The 25669-nt window shown below is 43.7% G+C and overlaps 1 protein-coding gene across 6 annotated transcripts in view; it reads right to left on the bottom strand.

Moving 5' to 3' along the window:
• LOC116944955 (gamma-aminobutyric acid type B receptor subunit 1-like) overlaps window positions 1-25669 on the bottom strand; it is an 86256-nt gene that overhangs the window by 12415 nt on the left and 48172 nt on the right. For 5 of the 6 annotated variants that reach the window (XM_032958939.2, XM_076068748.1, XM_032958938.2 and 2 more), the window contains 8 exons: window positions 22626-22817; window positions 18883-19125; window positions 17751-17814; window positions 15552-15629; window positions 12534-12684; window positions 10644-10776; window positions 7845-7961; window positions 2052-2168 (listed from right to left, as the gene is read on the bottom strand). In XM_032958939.2, the coding sequence (XP_032814830.1) occupies window positions 2052-2168; window positions 7845-7961; window positions 10644-10776; window positions 12534-12684; window positions 15552-15629; window positions 17751-17814; window positions 18883-19125; window positions 22626-22817 (1095 nt within the window). Of the gene's footprint in view, window positions 1-2043; window positions 2169-7844; window positions 7962-10643; window positions 10777-12533; window positions 12685-15551; window positions 15630-17750; window positions 17815-18882; window positions 19126-22625; window positions 22818-25669 lie in introns of all 6 variants that reach the window. The other variant, XM_032958942.2, reaches the window with a different exon arrangement.

Below are 25669 nucleotides of genomic sequence, written 5' to 3'. Positions count from 1 at the left end.
GCGAGAGAGAGAGAGAGACAGAGAGATATGCGCGCGGAAAGCATTTCATTTTCTCATAAGGGGTTTGTTTTGGGTTAGATCGCGCAGGTCTCAATGTGTCGCAGCCCTCCACCACCCGACACAGCCAGTAATGTTTGTTACGGAGACGCAACGCGTGTCAATTAGTTACTGCTTCAGCCCACCGGTATGTCTGAGAGCAATTACACAAACACATGCGACGAAAAGGCGATCATTCCGAAGCTCCCCTTCCGGCAGCGTGGGATCATCTCCCGAAAATAATTATGCATTATAAAACATTGCGTAAATACTTCTGACATGTCCCCAATGGACCTCTGTTACCCAGTTGTTAAACAGCTCTCCCATTCACGCTCTTTCCAAAGCACATTTGGCCAGGCTGCCTTCACCGGAGGAGCAAGGCCCTCTGAGCTAGGTTACGGCAAACATGGAGGACGAAAACAAATCATGCATAGATTATGTAATGTATTTCCAACGTGTTTGTCCTAGGTAATGTCTAATTAGGGGGTAATCATGGCAGCGCTCGTGCCAGGCGTGTGTGGCACAGGAGGCTGCGATGAGACAGCGAGACCAGCTCTCTTGTGATGAAGGTCACGGGCAATCCTTTGATCAATTTGGGCGGTCTTCTGTTGAGTGAGTTCCTGATAGCAACACAACTTTGCATTAAAGTTTGGTTCTTCTTCATTGGATCGTATTTTCGAGTTATTGTCCGTAGGCCACAATTAGACGGCAGGTTATTTTTAGCACTATTGGAGGACGTCTCCAATAGCATCACAACTTTATACTAAAGTTTTGTTTGCATTGTTGACAAAATAGATACGAAGACCATACATCTTCCCCATGTCTGTCCCTCCACATAAGAAGTAAAATATGTATTTACACATCCCATTGGCCAAACTGCCTTCTGAGAATTACTTTTCTGCAGCATTGGTTCAATTCAAGCAAAACTCTGGACTGGTTGCAACATGCAGTGTCTCATCAGGCTATCTTGAACCAATACTGATGAGCTGCCTTATGTTAATTAGCAGGGACGCATGTTAAATATGGGTCCGAGTACAATGTAAAACTGAAAATACATAACACAAAATATATCGGATGATCTTTATAAGAGTTATCATGCCGGCCCCTTGCAGACAGACATACACAGCTAATAGTTTGACACTTTCAACTTTAGTTGGAGAGCGGCAATAAAAATCCAATTGCACGCTATTTTTACGCGCGGTCATTGGTGAACAGGCTGATAACCATATTGTTGGTTCGGTAAAGTCACGTAGAAGGGAAATAATAAAATAATAAAAATAAACAATAAAATTCTCACGACGTTTTGATTGCAACACAAGCAATCATCATCAGGTGTCAAAACCACGGCAAGAAAATTTTGATGATTGCTTGTGTTGCATTCGAAACGTCGTGAGAATTTTATTGTTTTATTTTTTATATTTTATTATTTCCCTTCTACGTTACTTTACCGCAAGAGCCAAGAATATGAATCCCTGCAGTCACGAAAGCTTTAAATCAAAATTTAGGCTGATAGCCATCAACTAACAAAGTTTAGGGCCTTAGTTTATCGCAAGTGAGCAGACTGGGATGTCAACCCAAGATCTCAGTCGTGCCTGCCCTGTAGTCTGACATTTAAATGCCCAGCCATGTTAGGTTGGTGAGCACACCCCAAGGAGCAACTAATGAGGGGGCCTCCGTCAATTTAAATTGCTCATGCCGCCAACTGTGTGTTGCGATGTTAGCCATCGGCAAATTATGCAGTCACTCAAAATTACTGAAGCCCCCCCCCCCACCCCGAGGTTGAATATTTTTCGAAGCAAAATCAGTCGACCCCCTCCTATACATTTACATATTGCATAATATGAAATGTGTGTTTGGCCTATATAAGTACATTAAAAATACAATTTTCACGCTGTACAAGTCAGTTCGGTGCACTTCGCTCCGATTAAAACCACAACAAAAATGTCAATAATTTAGCATTAGCGCAGATGCCAAGGAAAACTAAAGTCAAAGAAAATAAGAAATTACCTTTTTACCTCTATAGTGCGATGAAGAGGATGAACGACTTGCCAGATAAGGATGAAGATCGCGTCCGTTAGAAGGAAGCCTCCGGCCATGGCATAGAGCTTCCAGTCCTCAAACTCCTGAGAGATCTTTGGAGCAAACAAACCCCACATGAACCGAGGCACCAGCTGAATAATAATGATAACACGAACGGTGGATTCGATATAGCAGGAGACACAAAGGTTTTGTGAAGCCAAGTAAAACAACATATAGAGCTGGGAAATCCAATTATTTAAGTCATTGATTCCTCAACCATTTATTAACTTGATATACTCCACTAATCAGATACTACACAAATCATTGGGGGGGGGGAGCTTCACCACTGTTTGTTTACGTGTGACGCCGGACAGGAGGGAATGGATGGGGCTCGGTGAGGTCTCCAGCATCACCAGCTGGGCGTGGCTCACAGGGGGGTTTCCAGCATTCACATTGAGGAGCCAGGATGTCCGGGCAGCACCATTTTACAAGAGGCACTAGTAATCGTTTGCAAAAGTGTAGTTGATTGCGATTTTTACTCGATTAATCGACTTAATTGACTAATTCGTTCCAGCTTTAACCACACCCATGGCACCACGTAGTGCGGGATATGCTATAGAATGTGCTGACCCCGTGTAAACCATGCTGTCCCAGCTCGTGGATTTCTCACATTAGGCACACTGTTCCCTTCGTAATGTGGTTAACTGAGCATTGTACTTGCAGTATGGTGATACCACGTGACAGGCAAGGCACGATGGAAGTATTATTAATCCTGTGGCCACAATTGCACATTTTGCTGTCTAGAAATCACCTTTGGTTCCTGCGCGGCTATAACCAAACATTCATGTGTATCACGAACGATTACAAATTGCAGAACTGTCTCCACGAGCATACGAGTTAGCATTTTTTTCTTAGCAGCGCACGTATCTGTAAATTCCCCGTCTCTGTGCCAAGGACAACCATGATTTGTGAATCTGCCCACCGTTGTTGGGCTCCGGTTACTGGCGGAGTTTTCGTTGGCATTTCCCAGGCGTCCCTGAAAATGTGTGGCGGGGGAGCCTGGGGAAAGGGCACCTCTGAAACGCATTTTTTTCCCATTGCCCGATATTTTCCGCCAAGGCAAACTGCCTACATCACATACCCGTAACGCCTTCACTGTCGTTCGCCAGCTGGGCGATGTGACAAATTTACAGAATTCGCACGAACGCTGCTTTGCACTTTTATTTGTGTTTTTTTGTACTGTTTGTTGTTGTAACGTTCTTACCCCCGTGCCCCTACTGGACATCTGTGAAAAAGAGCTTAAAAGAGCATCGGATTCCTCCATTGTACATAGTCAGATTCTGAACTGAGATGACCCCATACAGGGCTTGATCTCTCGATCTAATAATGACTGCGAGCCTGCCGTTTGCGAACTGAGGGACCCCCAGGGGCTGATCAATGACATAAGACCGTTTTTGTCAACTCCATCTCCCTATATACATCCAGATAGATGACGTGTCTGCTCTTTTCATGAGTTCAGAATCCTTATACCAGGTCCCAGAGAGCTTGTTTCATCATTGTGAGAAGTACAAGTGTAAGAGGGTTGTTTTGCGATGCTGGTTCATGCACAAAGTGATGATCTTTTGCAAAGGGACAGCGTTACATCTTGAATGGCTAAATGAGACATCTGCACTTTTAGCTGTACGGAACAGGACAAGAACGCAGCAATACATACCACAGTACCACGCAAGTTCACTACCATGCCAAGTGACTCAATAATTTGCAATTTAATATTCAGCCCTTTATCAATCCACTGCTGGACGAAGGCCTACCCTTTCCATGTTGATGATGGCTGTTTGCCCATACTTCACCACGCTGGTAAGTGCGTGTTGGTGAAGGGATTGCCCCAGGAGCAACAGGGATAACTGGCCACTGACTTTAGCCATGGCCAGGAATTAAACTCAGGTCACCATTAAACTCAGGTCACCATTAAACGCAGGTCACCAACGTTCACTCCACTCGCCTAAATTAATTAGGGACAATTAAATGCCAAAACGTTCGCAAAGCTTCACGTGTGGGATTTGGGTTCCGTATGATACGACGTAACATTTGACAAAGATAGCAAGCAAAGAAGTTGAGGACCAAAAACATGCCCACTCAGGCCATTACGCTTCATCTTACCCTGGATCAAAAACCAATTTCAAGAGGATTGTGCTTTAGCCACAGGCAGCTGCACTGAAATTAACATCGAAACATTTAACATTATAACGTAGCCTTCAATTATAATTATCCCATAGAACCCGACTCACTGCCTCCAGCTATGAATCACGTGCACGCTGCTGGGGATTTCATGACGGTTCTACGACTCTGCCATGCTTATATTTTCATTTGCTGCGGAGAGAAGATTAGCCAGGGATACTCACGATGTGATGATATTACCTATAATACGGTTAATGTAACAGAAATACTCTCGTAATGATGTCAAAAAAACTGCGGCATGTGTTTGTCCAAATTAAAAAAAATTTCAAAGCAGGTTCATTATCAACAATGCCAATGCAACCGATGCATCTTTTTTTTCGTTACAGCGTGCATTTTGTTGCCGTTCTTGTTTCCCCCCCCCCCCCCCCCCAATAAGTTGGCGTAGAGCCGAACCATCTGGCATATATTTGTGCAAATGCCTAAATCCCTTCCAATACTAATTCTGCGCCGATTTTCTTCCCTTGCTAAGTGCTAGAATTCCGATGTCAAAACATTCTACAGGAGCGTTACATATTTTATGTCGGCACATGAATTAATTATAGCATTACTTATTCAGCGGTGCTTAGGTGCAAACAACTCATACCGCACACGCGAGCAGATGGAAATTAAGCATCTCCACTGCTGCCGCGATGATTAGCAATTTTAAATTAGGCCGATGCATCTACGGTTGCCGATAATTACAACAGTGACATTGATGATGAGGATTACGGGGTGGAAGAAATTCGTCCCCACCCAGTGGCAGCGCTCGGGGTAGGCAAATTGAGCAAAACCTCCAAGGGCACCAAACAGCTCACGGGGCCACGCGTTCAGGCAACACTATTAGAGGACGAGGCAAATACCATCTCAAATTCAGAGCCTAATAATCATTTTAAAAAATCATCACAATCGAATCAAATTGTATTACCATGATACATATTTAAAACATGTAATTTCGTTTATTCTATTGTATAAATATTGAGCTGCAAATTTATTATTTTTGTTGCACCGTGCGATATAATTAAGTTATGTAGCTTGTCCAGTAGTCACGTGGCACGCTGGAGGATGAGCGTCACTGAGGGTGGGTTGCACAGCAAGGGGCACAGCTGGTGCATCGTGCCAGTCATCTCAGTCGGTCAACCCATGGCACGGACCTGGGGTCTGTCCCGTGACCTCATGTCGTCAGCGAGCCTTCGACACTTCACGTGGCCTCCAAGTGCACGTGGCCTGGAACAGGCGCCATGGTGACGTCACCACCACTGAGCGGCGAATGGCGGTTATTGGAATTGGGCTTAATGCATGTGCAGTGAGTCATTCCGAAACACTATTTAGGAGGCAACAACGTACATTCTACACTTTACACAACACCGTTACACACGGGACTAAATACACCTATTCTCGCTCTTGTTACGCATAGGACCACAATACACCTATTTCTCTCGCATACGGGATAACTATAATCGGGCCGGAGCAGCCAACGTACTGCCTGACCCACGGTGTCGAAGACGGGGACGAAGACGCAGCACTTGGGTTCCACTTCACCTGCAGACAGCCCGGATCTGTGATCGGGGCTTCCCTTTTATCTCTCTCGGCGCGGCGGCCTGCCTCCACCCTCGGCCGCGCCCTACGTCCAGAATATTCCCGACTGTTCCAGGCGACACCGCACCTGTTCCCTCGCTGGCTCCGCCCTTAACCACGCCTCTTCACTCTCTAGACGTTCTCAGCTACTCCCCCCGTGCCCCCTCGTTCACCTTTGGCCCACATTACTCACCCCGGCCCATCACGTGCTTAACCCGGTGCCGGGGTGACTCGTCCTCACATGGCCCCTACCACCAGACGCCCCCCACCGCACTCTCCCAGTGACCCGCTCTGTGGTGATTCCCTGCGACGCTGGTGGAGGCTGCAATCCCCGACTCTGTCGGTAGGACTCGTCAGGCTTCCTCCTGCCAGCACCCAGTACCATGCCCCTAGTGGCCCGCTGAATGGTACTGCGTGGTGTGTGAGCCTCTGCGCCTGTTTCAACGGCAGCGCGACGCGCCGTAGTGATCCAGTGAACATCACTACACGTGTAACAGTAACGATACATGACAGCATGGCGAGTGCAGTATCCATTGATTTACACATCTCTCTCTCTCCTCTGTCTCTCTGGTTCTTCTGACAGCGTCTATCTCCTGTCTTTTTGGAATCTCTCTCATAGCATACTTATTCTGAATAACGTTCTTACCTGTGTCTTCAATCTCATCAGAATACGCCGTCTGTCTCGATCCTGTCTCCCTTCTTATGAATACCTATCTTTTGTGCCTCTTCTTTTGAAGACATATATACTCTTCTTATGAATAATCTCTCTCATATCTTTCTGACGAATACATTTATCTCAATGTATAGTTTCTATAATCGATATTTCCTTTGTAATATTATATCCCCTTCCTATCTCGTATCCCATACGATTAATCTGTCACTTAACATCCATTGCACATCTCATCTGAATAAATATCTCCAATAATTATATATATTCTTTGGTTCTTTCGGTAAAGTCACGTAGGTAAAAATAAAATAAAACGTTGTGATTAAAGAGTTATTTTCATTTTTGTTTCATGATATTATTTTGTTTTTCCACCTACGTGACTTTACCGGAAAGAACCAAAGAGTATGGATCCTTGCAGTCACGAAAACTTCAAATCTAGAATTATCTATATCTTGTCTGGATACATGTAGAGTCATATTATGTTACTGTCTAATATCACTACACGTCTACATTTTATTATCCTAACATCTTTAATGTATATGCATCAGTCCCTTCTCACCTCAAACCATCTGTCTCTCATCAACATCTCTCATTTTCACTGCATTTCTCGCTCGTCTGTATCTCTCTTTAATCTCACTACGTGACTCTATCCCTTGTCTATATCTCGTCTGTTATTTCACGGGGATATTATTTCATTAAATCATGTCGTTTTGACAGTGAGATTAATTAATTGCAGCATCTCTGGCGGCTGCAGGGATGGCGTGAAAACATTACGCACAAGATACACATTGAAACACATTGATTGGTGGATCTTGATTTTAAGAATCAATACAAATAAATGTATTGTTCCATCCACAATGAAGGTGCACAATGTTAATGATGTTGATGCAAACACTGTTGTACTCAAAATCAAGATTGTTTAATGAAAACATGGCTGTGATGGCAGTAAGCACACCATTGACTGGAACCATTCAAATAGATAACTCCTCTGATTCTCGGTGATGTGGTTGGACAAACACTGCGCATCCTATCTTCTCCAATGCTTTGCGCAAATTTACATCACTGATCCTACAAAAAACAAACCCCATGCGGGTATTAGGAATACAGTATTTGTTCAAACTCGACTTACCCATACATAAATTGCAGCTTATATTGAGCTGTTCCGCAAAAGCAAGATGGGGGGGAAAAAAAGCATGGGTAATCGCGGATAATAGGAAGAATTGAGGTGCGAGAAATAGGAGTTTTCATGGGCCCATCAGCTCCCACGGATACTAGGGGCGCGTGGATTATTGGGATGGTGGATAAGAGGAGTTCTGCTTGTAGTTCTCACCTTGGTTTTTTCTTTGGTTTCGGATTTCTTTATGGATGCGGTGTGCACCCACCATATCTTGGTGAACATGCTGCTGTACGCGAGGCTGAAACCCATACTGATAAGCCAGACCCGCAACTGGAAAAAGACACGTAGCAGCAGACAGGTACACACACACACACAGTGTCATAACAGCCACACCACCAGATGTGTGCACAATAGGAACAAAACTGTAAAGTCTCAACGCAATTTCACTTTTAGAGTAAGTACGCCACATTGCGCACGTAGTTATTATCGTAGTTATTATTTTGCTTGTGCATTCAGGAAAGCCTCAAGGAGTCTCGAGACTGCTGAGACTTATTGAGGAGGGTCCTTCCAAGTTTTTTCCCACACCTCCGATTAGCAGGGTTGGCTACGTACGGTGCCAAAGAAGTTAAACATACATACATACGCTAGCGGGCGATATTGTTCGGTGTAATCCCCGATTTAGTAATTTGCGGGTAATTTTTGGTTTAATGAACGGGACGTTCGGCCAACACCAGTTACAAAAGTTCCGGCAGCTATGGCAGGAAATTGGAGAACCCGGAGAAAACCCATGCAGAACACAGTTGGAAGGCAACATAAGTCCACACAGAAGAGGACCCGAGTCTGGAGTTGAACCCAGGCGCTTCTTGCTGTGAGGCACAATTGTTGGCACCGCATCACCCTGCTGCCCAATTAAACATAAACACGTTCAAACAATCGACAAAATTCTGTTTGTGAACATGCCCACAAATAAATGTTCTTTCAGAGCTAAAATATTTCAACAATTTCTATTGAGCATGGGAGCAGATTGCAAAAAACACCTAAGGGCAGATTTCACGGAACACTTTGATTTCAATAGTGAATAACAACATTCATTTAGCTATCTGCTTGGAAGATTGATGCGTATATCTCTCTCCTCTCTGAATACAAGGCCCTTAAAATGTATGTTCTAAATTTGTGGGAAAATGTGTAAGTAATGGACATAAGAAATCTATGCAACTGGTGGGATGTAAGGCCAGTGAATTATTGATTTATCTATTTTTGGGCATAATTTATTTAAAGCAGGTGAGAGAGTCTGCTAAATAACACATCTCAGTCTGTAACGGGGATCTGGTGATCGGTGGTGCTGGAGCAAGATGTAATCGAAATTCAGTGCCCGCACCAAATACGTATCAATGCAGCATAGAGCTAAAGTGATTAATTAGATAGAATGGAATGAGACATTACTAAGAAAAATAAATCAGCAACTTGATTGACCGTTTGTAACCCAGAGTGGTATGCTGCATTGGGGCATTCTTTAATTCAAATAAATATCACTTCACAGAATTAAATAGCCAGATTTAGAATTTACTTAATTCCATGTAAATTATTTATGCAACACCTCCACATTATAGAACAGTCGCTGAGTTGGCAAAAAGAAAAAGGTAACGGCGCAGACCTGTAATTTCTTGCTTACGCCACTGCTGACGGAAGGGTCACCATGTGAGCGAACTCTCAAGGGTATCTGGCCTCTTAAATGTTGACAAGACTTGTTAGAAGAGGTGGGCGTACCCACAATTTACCCCACCACACAGAGGCATTTGAATTTGAGGAACTTGCACCATTGTTTTAACCTCTCAGCTGGAAGACGGGATCAAGCCGGCAACTTCTGGATTGCAAGTCCAGTATGCTCACCATTATACCATGATAGCTGCCCAGTTATGTAAATGAAATGGATTTTAATTTGGTTCTTCTTGGCACTTGGTTCCATCGTATTATTAATGGATGAGCCTTAATTTGTTCTCCTGTGAACATTTGACCTAATCTCAAATCATTACACAGCCTGTCACTGCATTGTTCAAAGTCAACATTGCCTCTTGAAAATGGATGAATGCCAATGTTATTAATCTAAAATGTAGAAACAAACTCGCATCTATTCTATCATCATTGCTTACTTATATATCCAGGAAAGCCACACTGACTCAGAGCATAATTTTTCAGTTCTGCATTGGTTTTAAATTAAATATCATGTGTTCAGCCAATTAATAATGAGTGTTTATACGTGTGGGAGGAAACCGGAGCACCCGGAGAAAACCCACACGTGCCAGGGAGCAACACTCTATCCCCATATAGATGGAAACAGATGGCAATAAGTGCACTTGCTGTACTGCCTTCTCCTGGCGAGCCAGGGTATGGTACATCGACACCCACAGGGAGTTTCACAACATTTGTGTGCTTCACCAACCCTTGCCTCCACAGTACAGGATTACAGGCATGAGCTGCAACCATGGCTCATGGTAATATGGATTGTCTATAAACTGCTTACATTCTGTAATCCATGCGTTCTTTTTTTGCCTCTGAATGTAATTCCAAGCAAACATTTTCCATGTTTCATTCTGCACCTTTTTAGTTTTTCAATGCTTTGTCTGCTTGTTAATGACCATGTTTCTGAACCGTATGTCATAGTAGATGGCTGGAAATGATTCAAAACTGTTGGGAAAATTAAGTGGGCTTGAGTGGGACATGCCACAAAAAGGAACGATGGCCGATGGTCTAAAATAATGGAGTGGCCTTCGAGGGATGGAAAGCCATGGAGCGATGAAATCAACAGCTCTTTGTGTTTTAGTTTGTTGTCCTTTCCCTGCACCTGCGATTAGCAGGGTTGGCTACGTACGGTGGGAAAGAAGTTCAACATACATACATTGCAGAACTGTGTGGGATGGCAATGGCTTTGGGGGCCAAACAAAAACAAAAAAGCCTATCAACTGCTTCAGCAAAACGTGCAGAATGTGAAATGAGGGGCATTCATTGACGCACCTGGCACACAAAGGGGAAAGTGGCCATAGAAATGTGGAGGCCGTCCAGACCCAGAGGAAAGACTGCTGAGAGGGCCAGGACACAGCCCACGACCGTCATGTTGTTGAGACCCGGCTTCGAGTTCTGCACATACCTGATGTCAAGAAAGTGAGGGTGTGAATAACGCCGTTATGGCTTTCTGGTAGAGACAGTGGGATGAGATCACACAATGAGATAATGGAGTTCAATTACAATGTAATAGTGCCTGCAGTAGAAGTGCAGTTATGTCATGCAGCCAGTTGAGTCGATAATTGAGGAGAGAGAGACGGTGAGCGGATGGAGTGCACACACAGACGTTGATTGAACGTATCCTCAACGGGTGAATCCCATCCTCCGGAGGCGGCATTGAGTCTGCATCCTGCCTTTTATGGACTTTAATAAACCAATAGCACATCTCCTGAGAAACCATCCAATTTGTGTTTCCATGTCTCCTTTCAATATCGAGCACCAATGATGCCAAAAAGACAGCTAAATTTTGGGAAAACTTTTTTTTTAAACCATTTTCCAATTGAGAACCCTTTAATTTATAGGCAGGTTTCAGTAACCTCTATTGCAGTGGTTCTCAAGTTTTCTGGAGCTGCTGGCCACTGTCAATCCTCAGGAAAGTCTCGCAGACCACGTTACATCAATAACAGGTTTTTTTTTAAAATTACTACTGTACTCTAAAAGCACTATACAATGGTAAACAGCCATAAAACAATTCACTTGGCCACTTCCCAGAGCCTTGTGGGCCACAGGCTGGGAACCACCAATCCATTGGCTACATCTGACATCTTCTGCTACATGAATAAAGAAAAAAAGTTCTTAAGCTGTTATGCAACGCGACCGGGCATTCACTGTTAAAAATGCAAGGCTTCCAATGGCCTAAGCCATTGCAGGCTACTTTCTGTACTTATAACTACGTGAACATAATTATATATGTATCGTTTTAACCCTGTGACGTACATCCCACTGTTTTGTACTGCGTCTGGAGATGCCGTTGCATTCGGAAGCTCTATAAAATCCAACTTGCATAACTTTGTACTGTAAAGCTGGACCCAAAATGTGAAGATAAAATTTCGTTTTTAAAATATTATTTCACTTTTGACGTACAGCCGAACCCCTCTTAACAACCACCCCTGTTAACGACTAATCGCTTAACGACGAGCCTCCATAGAGCCCAATGTGTAGTGCACAGTGTAGTGTATAGTAGCATAGTGTATAGTGTAGTGTAGAACCCCTCTTAACGACCACCCCTGTTAATGACTAATCGCTTAACGACGGGCCTCCATAGAGCCCAATGTGTAGTGCACAGTGTAGTGTATAGTAGCGTAGTGTATAGTGTAGTGTAGAACCCCTCTTAACGATCGCTTAACGACGGGCCTCCATGGAGCCCAATGTGTTCGCTTACCAAGCATTCCCCTGTTAACGACGGGCTGTTGTAGGTAAATATTAATTAAAGCATTGATTAACCATGTTTCTTTTAACGTGTTATAATGTTGTTAGTATCTTTATGCATTAATATCCATTGTTTAAATGTTATAAAGTATGTTTTTTGGGTGAAAAGGGTAACCTTCGATGCTATCGGAATGAATAAGCAATTTGACATTTATTCCTACGCTCACTTTTAATGACCAAATCACTTAACGGCTGGTTTTGTGGAACCAATTGCCGTCATTAAAAGGGGTTCTACTGTACACTGTTAATGTCAAGTGAACTTAAACTACACTGGATAACATCTTGTGACAAAGGCAGAAAAACATCCAACCTTGTGTTCACGTGATGCATAGCCTGGATTTGACGGATGGAGAGACGCACATCATGGTTTTCACTCGCACAAAAGGGAGACGCACACACTGAAGGATTTCGCACCTGATTTGGCGATTGTAAACATTAAAGCTGAGGCAGAGAAGGCCCAGGATGATGCCGACAGTGGCCAGGACACAGACCGAGATGTAGAGACCCTGGGAGAGATAGCGAAACTGCTCCACCACTTTGGTGCGGTCGGGAGGTGGCGATCCACCTTGGGAGGGAAAACAAAACACGTTAAATCCCAGCGCATGCTCGAGAAGAACAATCATCATCACGATCCAGGGGTAGATAGCCCGAAGTAGGTGTCCACTGCACAATTTTGTCATTCGTTTCCGCTTTCCTCGTCTTGCGCCAATGTGTTCAAGTGGTGCGCATCTTTCTGACACCAATCCCTTATGATGTCTTCGTCAAGTCATTCTCTGGTAGGTCTTCCTCTCCTTCCGGTTCCTTAAATTTTTCCCAACAACCAACTTTTAATGGTCCTGTTGTCCATCCTGCATGTTTGTCCAAATAGTGCCAGTTTCCTTCTCATCGCTGCCTGCACCATCAGGTCGTCTTCTTTTTCCTACTTCTACGTTGGTGACTCTTTGGGTCAAGTTGAGATGCAGTATCCTTCGATAGCAATATACTTCGAATGCCAATATCTTCTCTCTGTCGGTATTTTTCAATGTCCAAGTCTCGCAGGCATACAAAGCTGCACTGAACACGCATGATCTTAAGATGTTCAGTTTGTTCTTGCAGGTGATTTGCTTGCTTCTCCATATTGTTTGAGAAGAACAATATAAAACACTGAGGGAGGGGAGCGTTTCATGACATACAATTCCCAGGCAGGTGCTTTGTTTTTGTGAGGCTGCTAGTAAGGCCCCATCTCTGAGTAGCATGCTCCAGGTTCAGCACTATTGTCTGCTATACATTTCCATAGGACAAGCCACTTAGTTAAGCTATAATGTGGCCAGGTCGCTTCTAAAAAAGAGCTATATAGCTTAGTGGGCCTTACTTGGTAAAATAAAAAATAGTTTCGTATTTTAGTTTATCTCCAACTCCTCAGACTGGTCAGCAATCATCATACGTGTATCATCCACATAAATATAAAGGTTGACAAATAGGTAGCCAATCCTTGACCGCACCCAGGAATCAATCAGCCTCCCCTTGTATCTATACCAGATGGAAATTCCACTGACACATCCATGGAAAGCTTCTCGAACTCCGTGGCCAAAGACGGTGTTAAATAGTGTTTGGACCAGAGTACATCCCGGTCGCACCTCAAGGTGAACAGAAAATTGCTCCAACACTTGGCCACGCAACTTTACCCAGGCCTGCTCACCATCACGAAGGTCCTTGATTAATGTGAGCAGATAGCCTGAGACTCCAAAAGCACAAAGAAATCATCCAGATCCTTGGCCTATTGGTAGTATCATGGGTCTTGACCAGGTAAATAAAGCAGGGATGTCCTGTTGAAATAATTTACACCTCTGTTGTAGCATGCCGACAAAGAAAATGGCATCCATGCAGGACCGCCTAAGTCGGAAACCACACAGGGGCTTCGCAAGCTTCTCCTCAGCTTGTCTGGCAAGGCGATGTTGAATAATTATTCACAGGACCTTTTCCGGCACACTGAGGAGGGAGATACTCCGGCAGTTGTTGCACTCAGCGCGGTTCCCCAGGGCATCCTTCCAATCTTTCGAAACCCATCCTAACACTAGAGGGGGTAACATTTCCTCTGGGTTTGGTGTGCTAGAGCCAGGTGTAATGTATAGTCACATGCTACACCATCTATTGATTAGGTAATCAATAACTCATGTGTTGTGTGAACAGCCCCCGCAGTGTAAACATTTATTGTACAACAGAATGTACTTTGGCAGCAGCAGGCACAGCAGCAGTAGGACAGCAGTAGGACAGCTTTGCGTCAATACAATAATGTCAATTGTTCACCTCAGTAAAAGGCTTCACGTCTGAAGATGTTTTTATTTTTCCTTTCCATTAGGGTGCCTATATTAGGATGGTGGCCCAATTCCATGAATGGTTGTTTGCCATTGCGAGGAGGAAACTGGAGCAAGCAAAGAAAGGCCACTCACATGAGGAGGGTGGCATTCAAATCTCTGTGGTATCGTGTTCACCTCGCCGCCTACAACATGCGCCAAGCCCTTGTGGTCACCCACCATAGCACTAACCAGGCTCCGCAACCTGCTTAGCTTTAAACATCTGAGAAGATGCGATTTTTTTGTAGGGTGATTTTATATTTACTAGTGGAAAAAAAGATACATCATGATACGATATACAATGTAGAATGCAATGTTAAATTGTCACATAAAACTTGAGAGATTTTAACAAGACTATTATAATTATAAACGTATTTAAAAATGTATTCTCAATTGTTGTTGTTGTTCTTCTTCTTCTTCCGTATGGCTCATGTAGATAAAGCAACAACTACATTGTCACATTCCGGTGGTCAAGCCGGGCAACTGCGTCAGGAGCAGCGTAGTGTATCGCTGTGATGTCTCCTTCGTATTTGTGGATCGGGCATTGCGATATTATGTGTTGTACAGTCTGTTCCGGATGACCACAGTCGTGCCGGAGTTTTTAATTGTCCATTTGTGCATCAGGTATCCGCGTCTGCCATGGCTTGTACGGATGCGGTTTGTTAAAGAGGAGTGAGTGAGCGGTACCGCAGCTATTAGAGCGCTGCACGATGAACTCGGCGACCTGAGTTTGATTCCATTCTCGGCTGCAGTCGTTACACCCCCAACCTCCTCAACCCACCGCCCCCTCACCAAGCCGCATTGACTGGCATAGCGAAGCATGGTCAAATAATCCCCATTACTGACACAGCGGGCATTCGTCCAACATTTAACTGACAAAAAAGAGCTGGAACAGTAAGCAACACATTCAAGTAAAAAAAATAAATTTTCGCGGCGAATCCAAACGGTAAACAAGTGAACATGTTGCCATGGAAAGAATGTATGTAGGTTGAAGTTATTTCGCACCGTACGTAGCCAACCGGGTCAGTCGGAGGTGTGAGAGAAAGGACAACAAACCAAAGATGTCCGTGTGACCAGCACTGAACTTAAATCTCCTTACCGATCCACTTTTCTGCATTGAACCAGCTGATATTGTTACTTGAGCTATCGTAGTAGCCAATCTTCACATACTTCCCATCTGCAGAAACACAGGCACAGCGTGTGATTTGTTGTTGTTTACTCATCAGTCAGTAATCATAAATCCAACCAGGAGATGGGAAAATGGTTTATCCATTCAGGAGGTGGATGAAACCCATTGACAAGATGGCAAGCCTAGATTTGAAGCTTTCGTGACTGCAAGAATCCATACTCTTTGGGTCTATTCGGTAAAGTCACGTAGGTGATTTTTGGTTTTATATTTAATTGGTTTAACACGTAGGCTTTCGCGACCACTTGTGTTGTGGCCGGAACGTCGTGATTTTTTTTTTTTACCTACGTGACTTTAGCAAATAGAACCAAAGAGTATGGATCCTTGCAGTCACGAAAGCTTCAAATCTAGAATTGATAACCTCTACGAGGAGGGCTTTCACCTATCTGTTAGAGCTTTCAACAGACAACGGGACAAGAAGTCAAAGCTCATCGAGACGCTGACCTTCCTCAAAAGATGCCGCGACAACAAGGCGTTTTTTGTCTCCTCTCACACAGCTTAAAGGACGCGACCTGGGCTTGCTGTCTTCACTCCAACGCTGTCCTCTGGACAGTCCAGTCCCTTCACCTGATGAAGGCCACTTGTGTTGTGGCCGAAACGTCGTGATTTTTTGTTATTTTATTTTTTTACCTCCGTGACTTTACCGAATAGAACCAAAGAGTAAAGATGGCAAGCCTTCCCTCCTGTACAAGGGCGACCTCGGTTACATTAAGTTGGCTTAAGTGTACAGAATATTCTCAAAGCATCTTTTAAATCGTAATAAATCTCGACTAAATTTAACAAACAAAAAATGAATAATGCGAAGTAAAGAGGGTGAATTTCACTTTCAGATGTTTATGTATGCAATAATTATTACGTAATTTCTTGAAAGGAGAGTGGCTAGATGAGGCGAGTATAGACGCAATGGAGAACGTGGCACGGGATGTGCTAATAATGTAAACAGATGAGCTTAAGGCAGACGGGGGAAAAAATAAAGACAAACGCGATATAATCAAAAACATTTACTCAGGTTTTCAATTATGAATTAATAAATAAAGGCACACAATTATAATGCAGTATGGTAATTTCTACAGTGTTTACAATTATTTTCTGTGTGCAGCAAATGTAATGTTATTGTCTCTTCATTAATTGAATATACGAATTCCAGTAATTCATTACCATCTCGTGTTAATTAGCATTAATATCAATCACAATTATCATCATGATTTTCCTCATCATTATAAGTCACTTGACACTTTTTAGTTGGGGGTTTTCGGAAAAGTTTAGCATCACACAAAACAAACAGAATTGTTCAGTATTATTCGTTGACAAAAAATACAACAGTCACCACAAAATAAATACACTGACTGTTTCTGCTTCTTGATAAACAGTCACATGTACAGCCAACCATATACATCCAAATTGTATTGCATTAACTCGCACAGACACCGACATACTCACACAAAGACTCACAGACTCGCATAGGGGACCTATAATGGCTCTCCAAAAAAAAGTATGGCCCACTGCTTCTGTACAGCATCTTAAAATGTGGTCACACTAAGACGCTATATACTCAAATACAAAACCGTGTTGTCTGAAGGACGTTGCCGAGCAAAGACCCAAAGCATCAAGCGGCCAGCAACAAAGTGAACCGTCCAAGTTGTAATTCATAAGAATGAACGACTTTCTTCAAATTGAGCAAGGTTATAATAAGAACTTGGCAAAATAGAGGATGAAAGGAAATTCCAAAGTAGAGCAGTGGCGAGGTGAACAAGCACAAAGAGGGTTTTGATTTAAAGCTTTCGTGACTGCAGTAATTCATATTCTTAGTTTTTTCGGTAAAGTCACGTTGAAGGGAAACAGCAAAATAATAAAATATACATTTTATTATTTTATTAATATATATTTTATTATTTTGCTGTTTCCCTTCAACGTGACTTTACCGAAAAAACTAAGAATACAAAGAGGGTTGTGGAGACCTGCGGTTCGGTCGTTGAACACATCATGGGTGAGATGGAAACAGTCAGTCTGACTGGTAGATTGAGTTCTCAACAACTGGGTGGACGAATCGATGGGTGAAATTCAGAGGAAGAATTCGGGTTCAGTGCAGGCTATTGCGCTCAGGTGAATTACCTTGCAGTTGCTCAATCAGTGTCCACGCCATGCGGGACCCACTTGCATCAAACACGACATGACCCTTTCAACACAACAAAGCGGTCGCCATACAAGTAAACAAGTCAAGTTACAAATGAGTCCTGCGCACAGTTTTCAGAGATTTTTTTTTCGAGGTGCGGGGAAACCGCAAGACAATCAGGGACGGGCAGCCAGAACTGATGTCAATAATTGCCATGATTCATTAATGGAAGCAGTTGTTCCATAGCAGAGCAGATGCACTAAGTGGTTTTGGCCCATTGGGAGCAAAAGAAGATTATTTGTTTTTCCACCCCCTCCACCTTTCGACTAGTGAACTCGTAGAGAAATGACAAAAGCAACATTGATAAGACAGTGACGGAGCACGACAAGTGAAATGTAGACAAACGATTGAGATGTCATAAGATGATGATGATAATAAACTCGTTTTTTCTACATCGCAATTCGCGGCAAGGCCTCAAAGCGCTTCACATGAAGCTTGTTAAGTTACGGGAAAAAGCCTGCAGTCAAAACAGATGAGTTTTACGACGCGATTTAAAAAGTGTAACAGACTCAGATTCCCTAATGGACCGAGTAAGACATGAGAAGAGATATATAGACAAGATACAGATGGAGTCAACACAAGATAAATGGAGACAAAGTTAGAGTTAACAAGCAATTTTATATATTTTTTTATTGAAAGCTTTCGTGACTGCAGGGATTCATATTCTTGGTTCTTTCGGTAAAGTCACGTAGAAGGGAAACAATAAAATAATAAAAATATAAAACAATAAAATTCTCACGACGTTTCGACTGCAACACAAGCAATCATCATCAGGTGTGAAAACCAGGTGTGAAAACCTGATGATGATTGCTTGTGTTGCGGTCGAAACGTCGTGAGAATTTTATTGTTTTATATTTTTATTATATTATTGTTTCCCTTATATGTGACTTTACCGAAATAGCTATTTTATATTAAATAATTTTTTATGCATCCTTGGGTTTGAATTCTTGATGATGTTTGGTTCCCTCATATTTTGTTGCATGATTCCAGGACCCCTTCAGCTACATGGGGCCCGCACATATTTGCTTAGTTTCCTAAGCAAATACATCGCTACCACATGGGTGCACTCACTGAAACGCCGCTGAAGGAGGACAAGTTGAGAGCATTGTAGAACTCATCCGTGATGGCCTTGTTGGTGTAGTTAAAGTCCGCGAGCATCAGCCCGGTCTTCGCCAGCTCCTGCACCGTCCGGTTCAGCGCCAGGGCGAGGGCCCAGATGGCGTCGTAGGCCAGCGGCGCCTCCTGGATCCCGCCCGTCTCGTTGTGCCTCTTGGGAAGACGCTCCTTCAGCCGCTCGATGAACTCATTCGACGTCTGCACAACCAGCAAAGATGGCAACAAGCGACCATTTAAATTGAACAATCACTGATGGCTTTTTTTTCTTCTTCAAATTGTATTTGCCGTTAAGATCCGTGCTTTGGTCCAACAATTCCACTCCTTTATTCATTTCGCCCCCCCCTCTCGCGCAGCAACGGTTATGTGGGAATGGAATGGATGATTCTTTACTGTGATCCCCCCCTCCCGCCCCCCCCCCCCCGATGGTGCAGCGATACACCCCGGCAGGGAACGAGTCTCCGAATGAAACACCGCAGGATTTTTTCGCAATGTCTCGTTAACTTCGTGGGGGGGGGGGGGGGGGGGTCCCGACTGCTCTGTAGAAATAACCATTTAATCTGCTGAAGAAAACATTTATTTTACGTCGTATCTCAGCGCTGGGTACAACAAGAACAACTTAGCATTTATGGAACAAAAGGCCTAAACAAAGCTCTTTCAAAAAAATCCAACTGAAATATAGAGTAACTAAAAAAATAAGAAAAGTGGCTCAGGTCAACAAACAAAACTACATCTCGTTTCCAATAAATGAAATGGTATGAGGGGGAGCACGCTATTAAACAGTTATATCACTCTCAGCACAACTGAATCAAGGGGGAAAAAAACATGAGGTTTTTTGTTTGTATAAAGTCAAGCCATAGGTGGCCGAGGCCGTTATACTCAAAGCCACGAGCACTGAATTCATGTTGGAGACCAACCTCCAGCTTAAACCCATGATCTCTGAGGTATCCTGAAACAGGAAGCGCCACGGTGGTGATATGTTAACTACCTCACCTGGTATACAGGAGGTCGGAGGATCTATACCCCCCACCCTGACGCCTGCTATATATATGGAGTTTGCATGGTCTCTCTCTTTCTCCGTGGTCGCTTGTATTTTCTCCGGGTCCACCGGGTTTCTCCTCCACATTTAGAAACAGACGTTTCGAGTATTTGGCTGCTATAAATGTCCACATGATAAGCCACTTTGTTAGGCGATCATGTTTATGAAAAAGAGCTCCATAGCTCAGTAGGCCTTATCTGGTAGTAAAAAAAAAGTTTCATGGTTTAGTTTAGACATCACCCCCTGAGCCACGCCCTACTCGAGAAGGTATGCATCAAATGTGCCCCGATGCATTGCCTACTTACATTATTTATAATGCTACCATCTAACAATGTTGGTTTGGTTCGCGGTCATTATTTTTGCATGAGCCTTCACATATACAGGCATTTTAGAATTATCACAACTGCTGACAAAATGCCATGAAGTCCTCTATTCCTCTGTATATAATGAATTCTACATTCAACCTGCACCTTCGCCATGAACCAGCAAGAGGAAGTTGTTCACATTGTAAACAAAATATGGCATTTTATTCATACAGTCAATCGTTTTCCTATAATACCAGTTAAACACCCACTTTGTCCAGGTGACACTTCCTCCAGGAAAACCAGGGTGACATAAAGGCCTCCCAATGCTGTGTCGATCATGGGAGTTGTTTGACCATGCATCACCAAGCTAATCAATGTGGGTTGGTGAAGGGGAGGTGGTGCCCAGGACCGGTTCACAGGACCAGTTCACATAACGCCCAGAACTTATGTTTACCATGGCCAGTAATCCACATCAGCGGATTCCATAGTGCAGTGTGCTAACTGTTATCCCCACTACTCCACGTCAGCAATGCATAATTTTTTTTTAAAAACGTAGTTTAGAGGCTTAACCAGTTCAAGACTGGATGAAGGCATCCTAATGCCAGGTTCAGTCATGCGGTTTGGTTAAAGTTGTGTGATCAATAAGCACTTGGAATTGATTCCGCGCTTTAGAAAAAGTTTCCCTAGGATCACAAAGTCCAAAACGTTTTGTCAAGCAATGCAGTGAGCGATTGGAAAGTCATCACGGACAAGATTAACGATGATCAATGTCGCAATGCATTATCACGGTGCAGCACGCAATCAACAAATAAGGCTTTTCCATTGTGATCCTTGCATTAGGTCCATCGATAAAAACAACTCAAGAAGTAAAATTATTTATTTTGAGCTGTACAGCGACAATAATGTTAGCAATAAATGTCATGAAATGTAGAATAGCACGCAAGAAATCAGTAATCATAGCATTTACATTAATTTGTGCTTTGATAAGAGTAAAAAATTTTTGCTGATTAATAATTCAGAGCTCTTTGTCAATCGAGTGGTGGATGAAGGTCTCCCCGTGCATTATTGGTCAATGGGTTGTTTGACCATACTTCACCGCACTGTTCAATGTTATGACTCACCACTGGCATTCATCTGGCTGGATATCAAATCAGGTCGGTGGTTTATAGCGTAGTGTGCTAACCACTATGCCACCACTCCACCCTTTTAGATGATATACGAACTCAATGGATCAGGCTGCAATGATTCATCATCGCTCCACAATGCATTGATTTGTCACAATTTGCGACAAAAATGTCACGGTCCACGTAGAATTTCGAGTGGTATGGTCTCTATCAAAATGACAGGCCATAATTTACGAGACGATTTTATAACTCTGGACAATTTGCAACCTCTTCCTGGTGTGTACAAAGTCAAAGGCGCAGCCCTGCAATTTCTTGCTCAAGCCACTGCTGTCGAAAGGCCCTCCAACTAAAAGCACCTCTAGAGAGCCCCTCCACGCGTGTTTTTGGAAGAGATTGGAGCATCCACACTTGACCTCACCACACAACGACCTGCCCATTCGACTGCCTTGTTATCCGTTTACACTGCCGGGTGGACAGAGCGATTGGAGAAACTCGCCACATCGTTGCAACCGCCTTGCCGGGAGAACGAATCGAACTGGCGACCTCTGGACTGCACGTCGGGTGCGCTGGCCGTTACACGTTCCGATATTACGAAGCCACTGGAGCCGTGGCACTTTTCAATCATCTAGATTGAAAACGAATTTCTTTCGAAATGCTTTTTGTGTTTCATTTGTTGTCCTTCCCCTGCACCTCCAATTAGCACGGTTAGCTACGTTCGGTGTCAAAGAAGGTCAACATACATACTTACACCACGGCAACGTATCCCAAGCCTGCAGAGTAATTATTATTTTGATTATTTTGCTGCTATAAATTTCCACATGATAACTTCGTTGAGCTATCATGTGCGGCCAGGTCGCTTCTGAAAAAGAAGCTAATAGCTCAGCGGGCTTTACCTGGTAAGATAAAAAGAACCAGTTTAGTTTTATTTGTATATTTATTTATAATGTGCACTCCGATTGTGTTTTTGTATTGTTATGTTGTTGTTGTTGTAACGTTCTGACCCGCCCCTACTGGTCATGTGAAAAAAAAACTGCTTTGTAGCTCGTCGGATTCCGCCAATGTGAATAAATATGAATGATTCTGATTGTTGGAGATGCCCCTGGTGTTCGCGGTGCTGAGCGTCACTATTTATGAATGGCACGAAAGGCCGGTGGCTACCATGTTGGAGACGCCCCTGGTGTTCGCGGTGCTGAGCGTCACTACTTATGAATGGCACGAAAGGCCGGTGGCTACCATGTTGGAGACGCCCCTGGTGTTCTCGGGGTTCAGCATCACTATCTCGGTGGTGACGTGGCCCTCCGCCGCCTCGGCCATCTGCTCCGCCGTGCAGTTCACGGCGTGGTCCGACTTCAGGAACCAGTTGTCGGCGTACCAGCCGATCAGAAACCAAACGTGCTTCTTCCCGAAGAGCTTCTCCTTGTACACCTGCGGGCGCAGGGACGGGTAAAATCGGCACGGCTCGTCCACAGGCGCGAGGCCGCCACGCGCGCTCGCCCCAGTCGTGTGCTGCCAAGGCGCACTTTGTAGGAAGCCCTTGTAAATCTGTGAAGGTGGAACATCGGGATACTGTAGTGTGGTCTCCCCGGCTTGGCACAGCTCAGTACAGGCTCTCTCTGGTTACCGACCCAGCGTGCTCCTTGTTTCATAATTCACTGTTGCCGATGGGGTAAAAGCGCCGACTTATTTTTGGAATTCCACAGCAAAATCAGACACGTAGCGTAAGGATTCTGCTGAGAGTTATCCAAACTCACGTCCGGATTTACATAATTTGCCTCAAAGACCCAGTGTTTAGCAGGCAGAACCATAATTTTTGCACTTGAACGATTCATTAAGTGAAATAATAACACAAACATTTTTAATATGATCAAAGCTGTGATTTTTTTGCATTGCATGTCGTATATAAATATATTTAATTAATTACACTGGAGTCAACATTTTAGTATTTGTGCATTATACGCATGTCGGCGCATCCATTTAAATTATTCATAAGAATCAACCAGATTTTTTAAACGATGTACATGATAGGTACTGATCATCTTAATTGTCGTTAAATGCACAGCAATGTGAAGCAGATTTTTCTACAGCGTAATAAAATACACAATTTGTACATTTCCCTTCAAGTTGCGAGATCAAATTCGTGGCAATTTGTGTTCGTGTTCCAGCAGCGCTATCCTGCCACAAATTCTCACAAAGGAAGTCTCCGGAGATCCACATTCCAAGAACATTCATTGTTTAGATCATCCCCCAAAAGAGCGCTGTAAAAAAAGCCAAATGTTCCTATGCCCTGTCACAATTTCACTGCTGTGTCAAGGAAAGCACTTTTTTTTATTTGCAAGCCGCCATCCATTGCCCCGTGCCCTTTTATCTTCGTGCCTTGCTGTGCTTACATGGCCCGCGCCTGTACAGTATTATTATGCCCGGTATAGTGTGTGCTGCTGCTGCTGCTGTTGCAGTGTGGTGCACCATAAAAGAAAGCACTGACGCTAATGGCCACAGCAACATCACAAAGGACAAAAAGACAAAGATCCCCCGTATAACCTGAACAGACTGTCGGGGCAAGTGCTGTGAACGACCACCTATGAAGGCCGGCACGGCAACACGAGTGGGTGGCCAACACCACGCCCGGCCGCCTTTGTCTCCCCAGCGGCGATGTTTACACAACGCGCCAGGTGCTCATTTGAGGCTGCGTCGACTTTAGGGGAGGTCCAGGGCCGGTTCAAATAAGCGTCACTTGTGTTGACTGGGAGCGGAAAGCAAACTCGGGTTGCCAGGTTCGTAGTGCAGCCCACAAGCATGCACACACACACACACAGAGCCCTTTTTGTTTCGGGCTCATACACTGATGACCGTGCATGCGCATTCGAGGTTTCTGTTATTTCTTCACATTTATTTATTCATTAGATTCACCTGCCGAGATGTTTGAGGAACAAAAAAACGAGCTGATGAGGTGGGCAACCCCCCACCCCCAACCCCTTTAAAAACAAATATTGCCGAAAGGATGTGGAATATTCTGCCGCGGAAAATGGTGCGCATCCACCGCACCATGTTCTACCGCGGAGTAAAAAAAAGGAAGGGAATTATCTTTTAATGCCCCACAGGCTACACGCGTATGACCCCACCAAAAAATATGTGCTCATGTCATTGCAGAGGTGGTTGGGTAGGACACATAGACGTGCAAACCTCCGAATGCTGGCAGACCGTAGCCTGTGTGTTCAGCAAAGCCCTTGTAATGCGTCCGTTAGTACCGGGTGGCTGGCCGCAAATCCTGATTCAGTTCCGAAATATGAAATTTGTGGTTACAAAAGTCCGCTACGGATTCCACGTAAAAAGTGCACACGCTTGGTCGAGCTGCTATCACTGGACCTTGTTTAGAATGGGTTTGGCTGCTCAGCACAGCTCTTAGGGGCATTTGCGGCAAGCAAAGTTTCTTCCCGAGAGGAAAAGTAAAAATGGCATTACTTACAGCTCTGAAAAAGCACCCCATCTTGCAATGGTCTATAGCTTGTTATGTAGAGTCTATATTATACGAATAAACAGTGGAAATTCCATCTCGCACAGATTGTACAGCGTGCATTAATCTTCTACTAACGTCAGCTTACTGAAAACATCTCGGTTGTAAAAAATTATCATGAAACCTTGACAAATATCACGTTAAAACAATGACAAACATTATTACCAAACTTGAAATTGTTATAACATGGGTAAAAACATGTTTAATAGAAAAAAGAAAATATCTGAGGATAAAGTAATTTCCCACTGAGGTAGTTAGGTAATGATGACTATGATTTAAGTGGTTTAAGGAATGTGTGAATTTGGGATAAAAATGCACACTGAGTGCCCAATTCACAAAGCTTAGGAAACCCATCTCTTCCTTAACTGAATGTGGTAAACATGCCACAAGAGCTTATGAGACGGCAACTAAAGAAATGCCTTTTAGTTTCACGTGATTTTTTCCCTTCTACATAAATACCCAGCAATCACATGCAGCCACCACAAGGCCGTTCAAGTGATGCATCGCATTGCTCAGTTGTTATTACCGTAGCTCATGTAGTGGATGTCTCACATTAGGTTTTTGATGTGATGCTCTAACAGCATTGATCTAATTCAGGAAATATCATCCATGTTCCAGCTTTGCAACAAAAAAAAATATATAAATTATGCAGCACCCGCACGGTGCATTTGCAATTCAAATTTGCTATCAACAGCGTGTGCTCTATTTTTGTATCACTCAAGAGCGCGCGCAAAAAGAACTTAAAATTGTATTCATTTATTTACTC

The sequence above is a fragment of the Petromyzon marinus genome, chromosome 22, assembly GCF_048934315.1.
Source record: "Petromyzon marinus isolate PM22_M1 ecotype Great Lakes invasive population chromosome 22, UKy_Petmar_22M1.pri1.0, whole genome shotgun sequence".
Lineage (NCBI taxonomy): Eukaryota > Metazoa > Chordata > Hyperoartia > Petromyzontiformes > Petromyzontidae > Petromyzon > Petromyzon marinus.
This window is presented reverse-complemented; position numbering and strand designations above follow the sequence as displayed.